Genomic DNA, 17,197 nt, shown 5'->3' with positions numbered 1-17,197 from the left:
AAGAATGGCAATGCAGAAAGCTTACATGAATGCAAGGAAAGACAAATCAACGAGAAAGCGGGAAGTATTGCAATACCAAGAGAGGGATCTGGTTCAGAAGTTGGTTGTAAGCAGCTATATCTGATGGTTCGAAGTCCATTCCCGGTGCAGGCGTAAGCTCACAAGTGCACTAGCGAGCCTTGCTTCGACGGGTGAATCGCGACAAGGTACCTGAAACGGGCGCGCGATCTCGCATATCGTAACCACGTCCTCCGCCAGAAGGTCCTGCGCTTATTTGTGATACCGTACCTTGTCTGCTTGTCCTATCCGTCCGATAGCTTTGCTCAATGCCCCTCCGGTTGCCGCCCTGGCTGCTCGCACCAGGAGGCTCAAGATCATCAGGCTCACCAATCGTAGAGGGTGTATATCCCTCTGGTCCATCAGGATCATCCCAAAATCGGGGGTAATCCCTTGGTGCTCGATTTTCGACACGATATGGTCGTCTACCGCTGGCAAACTCTTCTTCAAACGCCATCATGTGTCGGTGTGAAGTAGACGTCTGAGCTCGTCGTTCTTGATCTGGATTGTATCTGCCGCTGCGTGGTGGAGGAGCACGGAAATTGATATTCGATGCTGAATCGTTGGGGTTGAGGGTGCTCGATCGACTCAAAACGGATCCTGCTCTGCTGTATCGTTCTGAGCGGCCATTGTAGGATATATTGCGGTATCGTGTTCTTAAGGGTGATTCATTGTTGCTGGTTGTGCTGTATGCTTGCCTGTTCCTGGTTGAAGTGGAGCTATGAGTATCATTGTGTCCTCTATCAGATCTCACCCGGCTCGAGCTTGATCGGCCCCCCATGTCTGAGTGAGTTGGACGACACGATTGTGCAAAAGTAGAGTCGGAGAGTGGTCGCCTATTTGAAATGTTAAGAATGGAAATTGGTTGGTTGAGACTCTCTCACATAGGACTGCCAATGGGTGATAGCCAGACTTATCGTGGGCGCATTGCTAGCATGATATGTATGTGTGGTTGACGCAAGGCCCTTCTCGTCTTACTAACGCTCATATCTGGTGACACATTTCAATTCCTGAAGACCTCGTTCTGTGACAACTTGAAGCAATCAATGCTAAAATGGTTCTGCCCATTTGCGACACAGTCTGGGTACGCAATGCGGGCTCGATCTGTGGCTAGCACTCAGGTAGAATACAAACAACTGTTGTATTACTGAGGTAGATGCGCATAGCACAACGACAAGTGCGCTGCGCATCGTTAAGTCGTAGTCATTCATTTCAAGTTGATGAATCTTCAAGCAAGAGTCGATCAATGTGCGCAACCAGATCGTCAAGACGGTATGGTTTCGTCGTCACACCATCCATACCAGCCTCAACGGCAGCGTCGACCTGTTTGCTGCGCACATTCGCTGTTACACCTATAACAGGGATGTGCTCCGGAAGGCTGCCGTCCCGCTCTCGCTCGCGAATCTCCTGAACGCATTGTATTCCGTCCATGACGGGCATTTCTATATCACAGAGGACTACATCAAAGTAGCCTTCTTCAGACGCCTGAGCCTTTTCGAGAGCCGCAAGAGCTTCTTTGCCATGATTTGATGCCTCTACATCGAACCCCCTATTACGGAGCTGTTTGCAGAGTACTCTCTGGTTGACAATGTTGTCTTCAACAACGAGGATCTTGCGTTTTTCAACGTCGGTTCTTTCTCCGTTACCCTTTTTACCATCCTTTGTGGGCAGCAGTGTCACCGGCGCGCTCATAGTGCGAGATACTGCCGGCGCTATTGGAGGTTGGAGATAAGATGATTGTGGTGCATCAATCTTTGACGTTATCACATAGAAGGCAAAGGTACACCCTCCTGAGGGCGATGTACCAACACCAATTTCGCCACCTAACATCTCAGTTATCTGACGTGATATGAACAAACCTAGACCAGAACCTCCATATTCCACGTGCGTCTTGGGTGAAGCTTGAGCAAAACGGTTGAACAGCAGTTTCTTCTCAGGTGCAGATAAGCCCTTCCCAGTATCTGAAACGCTTACACGAAGGTATATCTGGTCGGCATCTTCAAGCTGAGGTCCAATTGTAGACCCTCTTCGTTCAAGTGGATTGTAACGTCGAGGTACAAAGTCAAGCTCCTCGAAATGATGTGGTCGCTCTTTGTGAATAGAAGTGACAATCTTAATCCTTTTCCCGCCAGACACTCCTCTCGTAAACTTGATGGCGTTCGTGACAAGATTGATAAGGATTTGTAAAAACCTGTTCGGATCGAGCAGGATCCAATTAATTCCGTTGAGAGCTACAGACTCATGGTCCAGCATCTCCAAGCCTATTTCTGACATTCGCAATTCAGGTTCGAAGATCTTCAAAGCAGAACGCATTAAGTCAGTCAGTTTTACTGGTACTGGAGACACCACCAGCAATTCAGAATCGAGTTTCGAAAGGGTCAAAACGTCATCGACAATCTGTTTCTGATGGTTCGAACACCATATGATGGTATTCGCAGCCTCCAGTATGTCATTATATATCGCCTCGTTCTTCGCTTTGGCTGTGAACATTCCTTTCGCGACGGAGAGAGCTCCGTTAGAGGGACCCCTTTGGGGATCGATCTGGCTTAGTGACTGGCAAATCGATTCTGCACAAGTTAGAAGGGCACTGAGAGGGTTCCTAATCTCGTGTGATATCATATCAATGAAGTGTTCCTGAGAGGTCCGGTTCCTGATGGCTTCCTCCATCTTCTCGGTGAGGATCTTCTCGGCCATCTTTTGTGCACTGATGTCGATGATCCAAAAGTCGATGCTGTCAATCACAGTCTTCAAACTGTCTTTGTATTCTTGATTACCCACGATAAGGATAAAGAAATCATTCTCACGCATTCTATCACCCTCGTATATTGTATATTTCTTCTTGAGACGCAACTCGGCGGTATGTGCTCCTGGTGTGGTCTGTAAGGTTCTGAAGTATTGCTTTGCCTTGTCGACATCATCGCTATGAACGTAAGGTAGCCATGGCTGTTCGTCCACAACTTGCCCCTTTTTGAAGGAATAAAAGTCGTGCCAGGAGTCGTTGCCCCACTTGACTTTGCCCTGCGCATCAGTTGACACTATGCCGAACGGGCATAGGTCAGCGAAACTCCTATACCTTTGCTCAGATTCCTCTAGCTCGCGTGAGCGTTGCAGTAGTTGACCTTCGGTCCACTTTTGCTCTGAAATATCAACAACAAGTCCTGTGATCGTTTCAACGGTACCGTCTTCGTCGATGTCTGCATAGCATGTTGCATACAATGTTCTCTGAGGCAGATACATCTCGTCCTTTCTCCAAGGAGCTTTGGACCTATACGTGAACTTCACCACTTGCTTCAGTACGACCGCGTTGTGCCAATGTTGCTCGACTAGCGGTAGGTCATCTTCATGTATCGTGTCGCGGAAGTCACAGCCGATAGCTTTGCTCGGGTCGACACCAGAGAGCTCACACCACACATTGTTGGCATATAAAATCTGGAATCATCAGCAAGACAACCAGGGCGCGTGGAATCGACACATACATTACCATGCATACTAGCCATCCCGAGTCCCACCATTGATCGTGCTGCAAAACGTTCGAAGCGCAACTCGCTTCTTTCGAAATTTTTTACAGCCTTGGAGGCAAGCTCTGCTCGATGTTTGAGCTCTTCTGAGAGACGTAGCGCTGAGAGCTGGGTTGAAATAAGGGTTGTTATGTGTTGTAGGAAGTCGCGATACCAGTCGTTATACCGACGGTGAGGATTAATGCCTGCGACTAGCACGGCCAGTGGTCTTGCTCCCGCGAAGATCGGCATAATGGCCAACTGCTTGCAAGGAACCCCAGATCCCTTCCAATCTATTCCCGTCAAATATTGAGCAACTTCAGCGCTGTCAGTCGACAGTATACTAATCTGAGAACTTTGAACGGCATGCATAACAGCGGACGGTAAGCCATCACCGCCTGCCTCTGTTGTCCAACAGAGATTTTTCAGTCTATGTCCGTCAGGTACCCCAATCGAGCCGACAAGTTTGACGTTGCCAGTCTGGTCAATTGGAGGGGTCCCACGAGCTCGTAGAGCGTCTTGGTCCGCGAATAGTAGGGCAAAAGGAACGTCCTTGCTATCCTCTAACAGTCCTAAGGTTATGTGGTTCCAGAGTGCATCGAAGGAAGTTGTTTTTGCTATCCGCTGCGATAGATTTTGAACACACAGAGTTCGCCGTTCGCCAATCACACGTTCTGTATTGTCGGTAGGTATACCATATGCCCCAAGAAACAGTCCGTCATCTCCAATAACAGGTACCAATTTCCAGTCGAAATAAGTCTCCTCTAGAAAGCCAGCTTGTCGTTCCATCAGAAGCAATGACGCCTTACCCGATACTGTGATACCATCTTCATGCTGCTTTGTGATGATCTCCTCGAAATAGTTCCAAAAATCGGGGAAGACGTCTGGCGCGTTTTGTCCAATCATGGTCGGATGTCTCTCTTTGACCAGAGGTATGTAGGCCTCGTTGTAGACTATGGTGGAGTTTGGCCCCCAATATAAGATGGCTGGCGCAGTATCAGCTATCATGAAGCGTACTACTTGTCGAAGTTCGCGACGCCATGTTTGCATAGGTCCCAGATCTGTCGTAGACCAGTCGACGTGCCTGATGAACTGTTGGAAAGGCGTTATTGTTGCGGGTATTGGATCTCGAGTCCAATCTAGATTGATGGGCATGATCGTAGTGGTGTTCGACAGTCTCGTGACTTCAGGAATAGGATTGTATATACTGGTCGATCATCCTCGACCGAACCTCATGATCGCAGTCATGTAACGATTTGCTGTCAGAATAATAGGGTTACCAGAGAATCGGCAGGCACGAGCTCGATCTTCGCGGTAGCGATTAGTAGTTTGTTGAGAAGGGAGTCAGTGGCAACAACCTATGCAAGAAACTCAAATTCAAGATCGAGCTCTGGCACTTCTCAAAACTGACTCACGCACACACTTCGCATCAGAGCAAGTTTTTAGTGGCAGCACTCTTATCCGAGCACCGAGTCCTAAGGGTACGACTGAAGCACTACGTTGAGCGAGTCGTGACAATTGAATAGTAGGGAAAGTACAAACAACTGAAACAATTATTTTTACACCCAGACCTATTCACGAGATTGGGAGTGTGATATACGATTCCCAAACTACTGTAGCTGGAACCTACAGTGCAACGATATCTGTACCCTACGGATATGCTGATAACTACATGCCTAGCATAGTAACCCCAGAACACGGACTTGATTTTCCGATGAACATCGAAAGCAGAAACCTCTTTTCAAAAACAAACAAGCGTTCGTGTTCGCGCGTACCAGTTGTAGCGGCCCTTACAGGTGGATTTGGTGGACTAAACCACGTGCTGAGCGCCGCCGGAAAAGGTCGCTTCCCTGCCGATCGATTGTCTCTCGGTACCTTTCCAAGCCTGGAGCTGAAGGATACTACACAAGAAATGTTCTTGTGAGTACTGGACTGGTCCGGCTTCCATATGGTCGGATAGTACGTATGGTAAGCCGACAGGTATATTGCATCTGTACAAACGGTTGTGGCAGATTTGTTTTCTCTGAGGCGGTGCTTGCTCACGCAGTAGCATTCAGTGCCAACCGTCGTGACCTCGAGTATGTCTTTGATATGAGGTAAGCAATACGTATTGCACGTCCAAACTGTCAAAACCATGACTGTTTTCGTCTGCACGATGTGACACGCTTCCCACGTCCGTGAAGGTATTTCTTCTGTCACATCCGATATGTGATCGTCTATGGGTAGATCAGAGTTTGATAAGCATTTGTGGTGGCTTACATCTACGCGTATGACCAGTCTCGAATGGAAACTTCTGACACGAGGAGGGATATGATCGAAGTATAATATTCATTGCTCATATCTCATGAGCCTTTGGTTGGCAGAAACTGCTGATTGCATACAGTTCGGTCACTTCATCTCATATGCAACAGTAGCTTTTCTGCTATCATCTATGCGGATAGCCAGGAGCCAAAATCAGGCCAGACTGTATCTGCATGTTCGTGATACCCGCCAGAAAGCCGTGCAAAGAACACCGCCTTTACCTTATCTCGATTATAGCAATCCTGCAGTAGACTTATGCTCTCGACATAACACCCCAAGCTCGGATCTTGTTGTCAGTGTAACCAGAGAAAAGAGTTTGACCATCAGCAGACCAGGCAAGAGATACACACATAGGCTTTTGAGCCTTCTTCGACTCGTTGAAATCTGGGTTGAGGGCGTCGACCTTGGTCTTCTTCTCGAGATCGAAGATGGCAATTTCAGTAGAGGTGGCTGCGCACAGCCAGTATCTGTTTGGCGAGAAGACAAGGGCGTGGATCTCGTCACCAGCCTGGAGGGAGTATAGGTGTTTCGACTCGTTGAGATCCCAAAGCATGGTGGTGCCGTCCTTGCCACCTGATGCGCACAGGGAACCATCGGGAGAGATTGTGACTGTATTGATGTAGCCAGTGTGGCCGATGTGATCGGTTTGAATGCGGCAAGAGGCAAGCTCCCAAACCTGTTTCAGTGTGTTAGCCTAATGCTGTGACCGGAGCTATTATGCAATTGCTTGCGATGTAGTGTGCCTCAGTCCGCCGGTGAATGTTTGTCTCATAGCTTATGTAGCTCTGAAGTAGCAAATACTTTAAAAAATTCTCCAAATCATCTTCGGCAGTGAAGGAAAACAACATTCTCTTACCTTGACAAGCTTGTCCCAGCCACAGCTGACAATGATCGGGTTTTGAGGATTTGGAGAGAATCGCACACAAGACACCCACTCGGTGTGGCCTTTGTCAGTGATAGTGAACTTGCAGTCACCTAGAGTATTCCACAGCTTGATGGTTCGATCTCGAGATCCCGAAACAATCTGTCTGTTATCTGCAGAGAAAGAAACCGACAGAACGTCATTTGTATGTCCCACGAAAGTTCGTGTTGTATTGCCCGTTGACAGCTCCCACAATCGCAGAGTCTTGTCCCACGATGAAGAGAGAGCGTATGCACCATCGGAAGATATTACGCAGTCGGAAACGATATGTGAGTGACCGTGCAGCGATCGCTTTGGGTAGCCGTAGGCAGTCTCGTCTCTGGTGAGGTTCCAGATGATCAAGGTCTTGTCTCGTGAAGCAGAAAGGAGCATGTTCGGGCTGGATCGACTAGTTAGCCAAATGCTCTTCGTGCTATATCTGCAGTTCTACTAACTTTTCCAAGCTGGTCGCGAGACTGGTGACCCAGCCGGAGTGGCCCTCCAAGGTACCTCGGTGGATGAGTTGTTCAGTCATGTTGGCGACGAGGTGCGAGAGTGGTATGTATCGTGGTGAAGGCGATTCGGATCAATACACTCAATCTCAAGACTCTCAAAAGTTCGTCGCACTTTCCAATGTGCTTGGCAAAACAATTTCTGCCTGGTTGGAGCTGCATTACTGCCTGGCTTGACATCCGGGTACGACAAAGTTGTTTTGTTTCGTTCAGGTTCAGAGCACAAGACCTGCTGCTTACATTGTTAAGCTCGCATATTCGTTGCACTCGTATCATGGTCTCGCGTTGGTTCTGCTCAGTGATTCACTACATGAAGGAATTCTTTGCAGACCGGTGCACTACCTTCCTATATGCAGTGATCCTTCTAGTAACACCCTGCCGTTCTCGAAAGATGTGATAGCACACAGTAAGTCATAAGTCCCAGGAACTGGTGATTCTTGACATGTCAAACTCGAATTTCAACTGTTCATGCAGAAGTGCTTTTCCCTTCTGTTGCATTAGCCCTTCAATTCATTTAGCCGAATTTCCACGTGAGTTTTCTTGCACCATGCAATCCCCGCATAATCACTCCGGAGGGCATCGTCATGGAAATTCAGGCACCATGTACGGGAACCTTACCACAAGCCTGTCGAGTTAATCAGCTTTTCCTTTTTTTGCCTACAAATCTCCTGTTCTTCAAAGTGTTAGTGAAACTTGAATCCACCTACATAAACCACTTTAGTCTCTAGACCTAGAGCGCATTCACTTTTGTCAAAATGGGATCCACAGAGCAGCTCCCCAAGATGCAGTACCGGTTCCTTGGTCGGTCTGGTCTACAAGTATCAGTCATTAGTTTGGGTGGATGGGTCACGTATGGCGGCCACGTCGGCGACCAGATTGCTTTTGACTGCATGAAGGCTGCTTACGATGCCGGTATCAATTTCTTCGATTGTGCAGAAGCTTATGCAGAAGGGAAATCAGAGATTGTCATGGGACAGGCCATCAAGAAATATGGTTGGAAGCGCAACGACCTGGTAATATCGACCAAGATCAATGTAAGTTGCGGTCAATCACGACCATCCATTGGAAGCTAACAACCTCACAGTGGGGCGGCGCTTTTGGTAACAATCCAGTCAACAATGGAGGCCTTTCGAGAAAACATCTGATCGAGGGCACCAATGCTGCTCTGGAGCGTCTACAACTCGACTATGTTGACCTTCTCTACTGCCATAGACCAGATCGAAATACCCCGATGGAGGAGACTGTCCGAGCCATGAACTACCTAATCAATACTGGCAAAGCTTTCTACTGGGGCACAAGCGAGTGGAACAGCGAGGAGATCGCCATGGCCTGGGCTTGCGCAGAGCGTCTCAACCTCATTGGCCCTGTGATGGAACAGCCACAATACAACCTCCTCGCACGCGAGAAAGTCGAAAAGGAGTTCGCTCTGTTGTACGAGTACTACGGCCTCGGCCTGACCATTTTCAGCCCTCTAAAAACAGGCATCCTGACAGGAAAGTACAATGATGGAATTCCCGACGACAGCAGATACGCATCGGCCAAAGATGCCTTCAGCAGTAACAAAGCCAAGTCCTATGGTGACGCCACATGGCAACACGATATCGAGCAGACAAAGAAGCTACAGCCTATTGCCGAGAAGTTGGGTACGGATATGACGAGTTTGGCTTATGCTTGGATCCTCAAGAATCCTAATGTCAGCTCTGCGATTACCGGTGCTTCAAAGATTGAACAGGTTACAAAGGCAGTGCAATCATTGAGTGTGATTGAGAAGCTTACACCAGAAATCATGAACGAGATAGATGAGACGCTGGGCAACAAGCCAGCTCCGCTTACGAGAAGGTTCTAAGTTGGTTCCAAAACCTAGTGCTCAAGACGTGTGCTGTAGGCTAGATGTTGCGGAAGAGAAGCTCGGGAGTCACCAACGGTGGTCGCGAGCTATTTTAGATTTCTAAGCTCAAAACAGTGCGGAAAGACCACGAATATACGTAGCATTACACATACGCATATTCAGGCACAAAGATAAATCGTATTGCACGTGGACGAGAATTTTCCAGCTTGAACTATGAAGACCTAGCTACCCCGTCCCACCGTCCTGCCAGCCTGCTTCAAGTGCCCGTCGACGCCACAGCTCACTTTCCTCTTTCTGCTTCTCGAGCTCGCGTTCTAGCTCCGCGATTCTCGAGATCTTGCTTTGCCTCAAGTTTCGAGATGTCATAGTATTTCGCAGACGTGTAGCAGTCTTCTTGTCTGAGTTTGCAACAAAGTGGAAGGTCTTTTGGACTTTGGAAGGCGCTGTGCCTTGTGATTTGTGAAGGACACCCATCTTGGTAGTGCTTTCTCCTGGTGAGGACGCACGTGAGTTTTGCTGTTCGGATCGAGGAGCAGTCACGTTTGAAGACATTTGCTGGCTGTTGGGTGGGGTGGCTGTCAATTGGCTCAATAAGTCGAATTGACATGAATCATCAGGACTGGTTGTTGACAAGGTAGATGTTGATGCTGCACTTGATGATATGTCTGTCCACTTTCGTAGGTTTTCCTGTGCCCGGTTAAGCACTTCCTGGGAGACCTCCAAGGAGGGTCCGTAACCTGAGCCAATGTCTAGTCCGAAGAAGTCGGCTGTAGTTGGCATAATCCCATCGCAGTGAAGTACGGAAGAGTCGATGATGTCCTCCTCGATGACGGCCGAAGTAGGATATTGTAAATTTGTCTTTGATACCAAAGGCGATGCAGCTGTGGTAGCAAGCGTGGCCTCGTTACCGTCGACTGCATCGAAATCAAGTAGACTCTCAGGTGTCCACTCAGAAGATGTAATGTCGTGAAATCCATTAGAAGGGAACCAGGGAGATACGCTTTGTAAACCGTAGTCGTCAAGGTCATTAGCCTGGAGCGACCTCGACTGAGAGTCTGATGGAAGCGCATGCTGCTGAAGCCATTGCGCGTCACTATGCAAGTTGAGGTAGGGCTTGCAAAGGGTAGTGATCGAGTTTACTCGGCGGCCTGGACGGGTGACTTGTTACGCCGCCGATGGCGTTTTGGTGGTGAGAGACAGAAAGCGAAGGTGGGAGGAGAACGTCCTGTTAAAAAGAGGTATGTAGAAGTCGGATGCTTGGCTGGCCGGGTCCCAACGGGCAGATGAGGAGTCACTGACGGATTAAGGTAGTCTCACTCGACTCACTAGTCTCGTTTGGGATACTGGAAGAGTTTCGGCCGTCCTTGGTCCGTTGTACTTGTGCTCGCACTAGATAAGCAGTCTCCGGTCTGGTAAAGCTGGTGAAACAGTTAAAGGTGCATTCGCAAGGCTACCAATATTGAGGGACGTGTTCGGGTGATTGTTTGAATCATGCGACATAACCCGCTGATCCAGCCAAACAATACTCATCTCAACTATATAGAACCTCGATTGCAGTATGCTTAGTAGACAGCTCTATGAATTAGCAGCCGCATCGGTTACGGCATGACAGAACACATCGAACGACGTAGCGAGCACTAGAACGAAGCCGCACGAACTGCTGAATGACTCCTGGATGATAGCATGCCTCTTCTTCATAGCACCGATTGCACGCCTTGATCGAACTGGCCGATAACATTCCCGGTTGCCTGAAAGAGTATATTGACCTGAAGACGGGACCAGACTCGTGGTATAAAAGACCTTTCATCTGGACACTCTCACTGGCTTGCGATCTTTCAGGAAGAATTTCCAGGTCAATGACGAGATTGCTCCGTCTGAGCCGACATCGACTGATACCAGGGACAACTGGTGCTCTGTTGAGATCCTATTTTGCCGATCCGAGACCTGAAATCTTCCTCCAGATGATGGTAATGTTTCCGTGGAACGACTGCTCTGAGAGAGATACCAAAGGAGCGTGGTGCGTGTGTGGCCGTCTGGACTGGATTGGTATACCGTCAATCCATCCGCCGTCTCGACACCGTTCGAAGCCGTGCAGCCGGTAGTGCTCGTGCCGCAGCACCATTTGTAGGTCTTTGTCATACTGCTGTGCCCGCTCGCCCTAATTGCATGCCATGTCGATCGACGCATGCTTAACCACTTCGCCGCCTCCTAGCGTGTTGTTTCTGGTCCCGCCGATCATAGCCTTCACTCTCTGCTTGTAGCCTATAGGTTTTGCGGCGTGTAAGATCCTGTCCAGCACTGTCCCAAGACGTCCAATTTCTAGGTATAGTACAACGGGACGGCATTATTGCAGATGGACGCGTGGAAGCTATTTGGTCACTGATAGACCAACACGAATATGCTGTAGAGTGTTCTTGTCCTCTGTCGGATTCCTCGTTCAACCACTATGGTGGGCTCACTCTGCTGAGTGACACAAAGAGGATTGATCGGCATTCAAGAGTTCTGCTCTTGTGTTTCAGGGCCATAACGTACTCGATTCATGATTTTTATGGACATTCGCTTCAGCGACAGACGAAATTTGGGTGTTGTAAACCGCATACCGAGCATGCTCGTCTTGTGAACAAGTAAATGCTGCACGGCAAAATGAGACGCGACCTCAGGATCTCGCGATTGACTCCACTTGCGGAAGTCAATCTTCTTTCTAGCGCATCGCGGGAACAGCATTACTGACAACAATGCCTCCCGCGTTTCGCTCACAAGATATACTTTTCGGGGGTGTCGAACGCGTTATCAAAGAACGTGTCAATGCAAATCTCGTGGTTGACCTTGGGACTGGCATACTCAAAGCCATTTGCGCGAATAGAGTCCGATCGAATCTGAAGAGACGGTCGAGACGGCCGTTGCTAGTCGACTTTACCTACCTTCCTGCTCCTTCAAGATCTCTGTTGCACATTGTGACTGATTGGGATGAGCCTCGCTTGCTCATCCAGGCTGGTTGTGACGTCTATTCCAGCATTCGTGATGACAAGTACAGCCAACTACACTTGTAAAGGACATCGAGCTGGATATGAAAGAACAGGGTCTACAGGACTGTTTGGTACGCGTCCTTACAGCACGTTATTCTCCATTGACCTTGTTCTCCAGCTGACAAGCGGGTATGAGTCGAAACAAATACTGAGTAGCCAAGACTCTACAGGATGCCATATACTAGTGCTATTGCCCGGAGCTTCATAGCAGGCGTGGCAGGCTTGTGAGGCTGAAAATTTGGAGTTGCGAAATTCGTTCTCCGCGTACGGCCTTGCCTGACACCTCTATACCCGGAGTGGAGCTACAGTAATAGAGCCTCGGTATCAAACTCAAGTTGGATATATCTGGCCCAGCGCCAGAACTTACCAGGACTTGAAATTCTGAAGCGCGGCTCCAGTCTAATTTATAGGAAGACAAGCATGGCACCTTCTGTGGCGGAAATTTCGGGAGTGGACATGCAGTGTAGCACCACAGACGGCGAAAGTGCTCGAGATCACCAGCAGACTATATACAATGACCTCGGATGGCTAGTTGAAGACGAGACAGGCTATCGGATACTCGAACAGTCCCACGGCACGCGGGAGCCACTCAGAGTCGTTCACATCGGAGCTGGTGCATCGGGAATATGTTTCAGCAAATTCTATCAGGATCGGCTCATCAATTCGGATGTGACGTTGCAAGTATACGAGAAGAATCACGATGTTGGCGGGACCTGGTTGGAGAACAGATATCCGTAAGTGAACCCCGACATATCGGAGACAATACTTACTGACACATATATTAGGGGATGTGCATGCGACATACCGAGTGCTTGCTACCAGTTCACCTGGGAAAGAAACCCAAACTGGAGTCAGGTATGTTCGATAGACCAGCATCGTGTCCTAAGGGGTTGACAGATGGTCGCAGTATTACTCCGAATCGCCAGAAATATGGAGATACTTCAAAGATACCACGAACAAATACGGGTTGAATAAGTATATCAAGTTACGGCACGAGATCGTGAAGTGTGAGTGGCACGACGAAGCTGGACAATGGGACGTAACAATCAGAAACCTTGAAAGTGGAGAAGAATTCATGGATAAATGTCATCTGCTCATAAACGGCAACGGCGTGTTGAACAACTGGAAGTGGCCGGACGTGAAAGGTCTGCACTCTTTTCAGGGAGTGTTGGAGCATACAGCACGATACACCGAAGGAAGAGATTTAACCGGCCAACGAGTAGCAGTCATAGGAATTGGTTCTTCTGGCATACAATGCATTTCGAAGATTGCACCACAAGTGAAACAGTTATATACCTGGATGTGAGTACTTTAGCACCTGGGGCGGTACTCTTCTTGAACTGTTCCATGGCTGGAACTGTCCTGGCTGACATTTACCAGCAAGACACCAACCTGGATCACGGCAGGATTTGCACAGAAGTTTGCAGGCAAGAACGGCGCAAACTTCGCGTACACTGCAAGACAAAAAGAAGAATTCGACAAAAATCCTGCGTTGCACTTGAAGTATAGCAAGATGATTGAGAGCGAGTTAAACCAGAGATTTAAGTTCATACTCAAAAACACGCCAGAAGCAAAAATGGCAGTCGATTTTGCGGCGAACGAGATGGCCACGAAATTGGATGGAAACGAAGAGCTTTGCGATGCGATGATACCCAAGAATTTTGGTGTTGGGTGCCGGAGACCGACACCTGGAAATGGGTTCCTCGAGGCTCTGAATCGCGAGAACGTGCACGTCTACACCAGCTTGATGCGTGAAATTACCCCCAAGGGCTTTGTTGACTCTGATGGGAGTGAAGTTGAGGTGGACGTGATCATATGTGCGACTGGATTTGACACATCTTGGAGACCACGATTTCCTGTACTAGGTGAGAATGGGAAGTCATTGATCGAGATGTGGAAAGATCGACCTGTACCTTCTTATCTCTCTTTCGCAGTACCTCATATGCCTAACTACTTCATGATGGGCGGACCAGTAAGCATTCCAGCATTTGCAAAGACTGTCACGCTAACATGTTATAGTATGGGCCGCTCGGGCACGGCAGCTTCTTGCCCATAATTGAAACTTTGGCAGGAAACATCATCCAGATTATCAAGAAGATGCAAAAAGATCGAATCAAGAAAATTGTCCCTCGAGAGGAAGTCGCCAGACAGTTTACAGACCACGCTGATCTGTTCTTGAAGCGAACAGCATGGACAGATGCATGCTCCTCGTGGTTCAAGCAGGGTCGCATTGATGGTCCCGTGCCGATATTCCCTGGCTCTCGATTGACTTTCCTAGACCTTCTAGGGACACCGAGGTACGAGGATTATCAGATTACGTACAAAAACGATAAGAATATGTTCGAGTTCCTGGGTAATGGTTTCGATGTTCGGGAATTTGACGGACGCGATCTGAGCTACTACTTGGGCATACTGGACGGGGTTGGCGACAAGCAATTGGATCTGGAAGCAGAGCTGAGTCAAGATATGGAGAAGTTGATGCCGCAGATAGAAGAGGCACGGCATAAAGACGTGGAAGCTGTGGCTGGTTTGTCATAACTCATTGTTCTTGTGCAGGTGTACGAATATTAATCTATTATATTGAGCATGTCGCAAGCTCATGAATCGAACGTACGTGTGAACCATCAGCCCAGACTCGACCATCATGCAAGGGCTGTATAGAGACCAACGACGCCACCAACAGCCATCAAAACGGCTCTTACAGCATTGAGCTTATTGAACTTATCGAGCAAGCTCTGCACCTCCTCTTCTTCGGATTGTGACATGCCCTGTGGTGTCTTTTCCTGTGGTGCACTTAGGTCACTGAACTGACCTGCTGCATCCTTATCCGGGATTGAATCAGCGACCTCACGACTTTTCTGACTTCTTGCACCTCCTTTGTTTTGGTTAATCTCCATAATTCGAAAGTTTGTGGGAACCATCACCCCGGTGGTCCACGGTGCGATGCTGATGGTGAGCACTGCTGCAGCCAGATAGCCAGGAACATCTCCATGCTGGATACGCTCTAACACTGGTCGAGAACTGGCTGGAAGAGCATTATATGCGAGATATGCAAATCCAGCGCTGGAGAGAGCCGCGGCCTGAGGAAAGATGTGTGATCCACGGCTGAAAAGCCATTGTATGGATGGAAGAGAGCGTGAAGCTGGTTGAGATTGAAGCTCAGGGATGTCAAAGAGTGATAAAGTTGCAATTCCGCCAGCAGCAACCAAGGCCGTGGAAATGCTGACTATCTGTGTAGCTGCTACAGAAGGGGAAGGCATGTTGTCGCTGACTCTGTTCGGAACTTCGTATGCAGTACGTTTCTTTAGAGGTATTGGTATAGCGTGTTTCGTATTCGACTTGTCTGATGGTGTGTAGATTAGACGATAATGGCTTATGATTCCACGAAAGGTTCTGGTAGATAGTCAGCGAGCTCAAACTTTTTATCTTCAATGTGCTATGACGTGTATGGAATCCTGGAGCATTGAAAATTCCGTCAAGTACGTATAGCAACCATCACTGTCAGGGTCATGCCAGGTCAATCGACTCTCATTCGGCCTTTGAACGTTTCCGAGAGGGAGTCGGTAATAATGTGTCCCGTGGCCGAAAAGCAGGGCACGGCGGAGCACACCGAGAAGGAGCGATTCGAGGCGCCACGAGTGGCTCTAGCGTACTTGCCGATCTTGGGGCTTCCTGCGCCCTGCGGAGGAAACCACGAACGATCAAACAACTGGTGCACGAGCACGACTCATACCACAACCAGCGCATTCTGAATAGACATTGCATCGGAGTTGGGGCGCTGCATCCTGGTTGGAATCTGCTTTCTGCACTTCTGAGCTTTTTACCGTGGGAGGATCTTACAGTCTGAACAGTCTCCAGCGATACCTGGCTCGACCTGACTTGGGCTGTACTCTGCATAGGTAGAAGCATGGCTTCCGAGAGCAAGCGCCAGAGCTCAGCTCCCAAAGTAGCTGTCGCACTACCAAAGACAGACGGCACGCAGTCACCGGCACAGATGGTGTCGCAGGAGGCCGCCTTGCATGCTGCCATAGGGTCAAGGTACAGGTCTCGTATCTTCCTCGACGAATCGTGCTAACATTTCTGTAAGGGTACGCGTAAGTACTGCTGCTCCCAACCAGTCCACTGTTGAAGGCACAATCTATGTTGCCGATGCGACCACGAACCTTCTCGTTGTCAATGTTTCTCCAGCTCAGAATACTGCCATATCAGCCTCGACACTTCATGCCCCCAGCGGCTCCTACAGAATAATACCTATCTCTCAGATATCTTCCTTCCAGCTTCAAGCGCTTCCTCCAGCACAGATGAGTAACCTTGAGTTGTCACCACAACGAAATACCCTTGATACTGCAGCCCTACAATCACGCCTAAATCGAGAAGTCACAAAATTACAGACTGCACAGTCACGGCAGGGACCTAAAGGGACCAGCCCAGCCGAACAAGCACTCTTCGATAGTTTCAGTCGAACTATGCCCACGCAGTGGCACGGCAACGCTATGATTGTGTCTGAGACTTTCATTATCGAGAAGCCCTACCAGCCTACAAATGTTAGATTGATGGACGGTGCAAGTGGAGACATTGATCGGATGAAACGTGTGCTCGATATGGAGCGGAACAAGATAGCCCTTAAGTTTGGAAAGCAACAAATCGATAACAGGCTGGGAGAGTCTCCAACGTCTGCTGGCAGAAACAACCTCAAGAAAGGCGGATAGACACCAGAGAGTAGAATACAAGCCTCAATTTACTCAAACTGGGAATGCTCGCTTCGAATCGTGCTGCTACAACGCATCACAAGGTGTTCTCTAGCCGTGTTGAGGCAGGAAGCTGAGATCACATTGTGAGAAAGCACAGACCACGGCCATAGTCTAGAAACAAAATGGTCGGCCAATGCACTGCTACTAAAGTAGCTGCTGGTCACATGCGAAAGTGCCATTGAGTACGACAAAGTCCTGCTTCACCTGCATATGTACTTTGAAGACATCGTCCTCCTTCGCACGAAGCTATATTGACTCAATTCACGCGGAGCACTCAGGAGTCAGCTCGAGACACGTAGATAG

General features: G+C 48.8%; 8 protein-coding genes across 8 annotated transcripts; 3 read left to right on the top strand and 5 right to left on the bottom strand.

Moving 5' to 3' along the window:
• Positions 1-169: 169 nt before the first annotated feature.
• LTR64_003605 (uncharacterized protein) lies at positions 170-514 on the bottom strand (the record flags this gene model as incomplete). Its single annotated transcript, XM_064897959.1, has 2 exons — positions 170-264; positions 289-514. The coding sequence occupies 2 exons, from the start codon at positions 512-514 to the stop codon at positions 170-172; spliced, it is 321 nt and encodes a 106-aa protein (XP_064756909.1).
• Positions 515-1,269: 755 nt separating this feature from the next.
• On the bottom strand, positions 1,270-4,460 carry LTR64_003604 (uncharacterized protein; the record flags this gene model as incomplete). The annotated part of the gene is made up of 2 exons (XM_064897958.1): positions 1,270-3,486; positions 3,534-4,460. The coding sequence occupies 2 exons, from the start codon at positions 4,458-4,460 to the stop codon at positions 1,270-1,272; spliced, it is 3,144 nt and encodes a 1,047-aa protein (XP_064756908.1).
• Positions 4,461-6,108: 1,648 nt separating this feature from the next.
• On the bottom strand, positions 6,109-7,291 carry cpc2 (cross-pathway control WD-repeat protein cpc2; the record flags this gene model as incomplete). Its single annotated transcript, XM_064897957.1, has 3 exons — positions 6,109-6,531; positions 6,712-7,156; positions 7,212-7,291. The coding sequence occupies 3 exons, from the start codon at positions 7,289-7,291 to the stop codon at positions 6,109-6,111; spliced, it is 948 nt and encodes a 315-aa protein (XP_064756907.1).
• Positions 7,292-8,023: 732 nt separating this feature from the next.
• LTR64_003602 (uncharacterized protein) lies at positions 8,024-9,114 on the top strand (the record flags this gene model as incomplete). The annotated part of the gene is made up of 2 exons (XM_064897956.1): positions 8,024-8,302; positions 8,353-9,114. The coding sequence occupies 2 exons, from the start codon at positions 8,024-8,026 to the stop codon at positions 9,112-9,114; spliced, it is 1,041 nt and encodes a 346-aa protein (XP_064756906.1).
• A 228-nt stretch (positions 9,115-9,342) lies between these two features.
• LTR64_003601 (uncharacterized protein) lies at positions 9,343-11,256 on the bottom strand (the record flags this gene model as incomplete). The annotated part of the gene is made up of 2 exons (XM_064897955.1): positions 9,343-10,230; positions 10,939-11,256. The coding sequence occupies 2 exons, from the start codon at positions 11,254-11,256 to the stop codon at positions 9,343-9,345; spliced, it is 1,206 nt and encodes a 401-aa protein (XP_064756905.1).
• A 1,307-nt stretch (positions 11,257-12,563) lies between these two features.
• Positions 12,564-14,681, top strand: LTR64_003600 (uncharacterized protein; the record flags this gene model as incomplete). The annotated part of the gene is made up of 5 exons (XM_064897954.1): positions 12,564-12,877; positions 12,929-12,998; positions 13,051-13,445; positions 13,524-14,115; positions 14,163-14,681. 5 exons carry the CDS (start codon positions 12,564-12,566, stop codon positions 14,679-14,681), a joined length of 1,890 nt encoding a protein of 629 aa, XP_064756904.1.
• A 104-nt stretch (positions 14,682-14,785) lies between these two features.
• On the bottom strand, positions 14,786-15,403 carry LTR64_003599 (uncharacterized protein; the record flags this gene model as incomplete). The annotated part of the gene is made up of 1 exon (XM_064897953.1): positions 14,786-15,403. The coding sequence occupies one exon, from the start codon at positions 15,401-15,403 to the stop codon at positions 14,786-14,788; it is 618 nt and encodes a 205-aa protein (XP_064756903.1).
• Positions 15,404-16,050: 647 nt separating this feature from the next.
• LTR64_003598 (uncharacterized protein) lies at positions 16,051-16,852 on the top strand (the record flags this gene model as incomplete). Its single annotated transcript, XM_064897952.1, has 2 exons — positions 16,051-16,181; positions 16,231-16,852. 2 exons carry the CDS (start codon positions 16,051-16,053, stop codon positions 16,850-16,852), a joined length of 753 nt encoding a protein of 250 aa, XP_064756902.1.
• Between the last annotated feature and the right edge of the window lie 345 nt (positions 16,853-17,197).

This window comes from Lithohypha guttulata (assembly GCF_036872675.1).
Source record: "Lithohypha guttulata strain CCFEE 5908 chromosome Unknown scaffold_2, whole genome shotgun sequence".
In the NCBI taxonomy this organism is placed as follows: Eukaryota; Fungi; Ascomycota; class Eurotiomycetes; order Chaetothyriales; family Trichomeriaceae; genus Lithohypha; species Lithohypha guttulata.
Note: the sequence above shows the minus strand (reverse complement) of the source record. Positions and strands in the feature narration are given on the sequence as shown.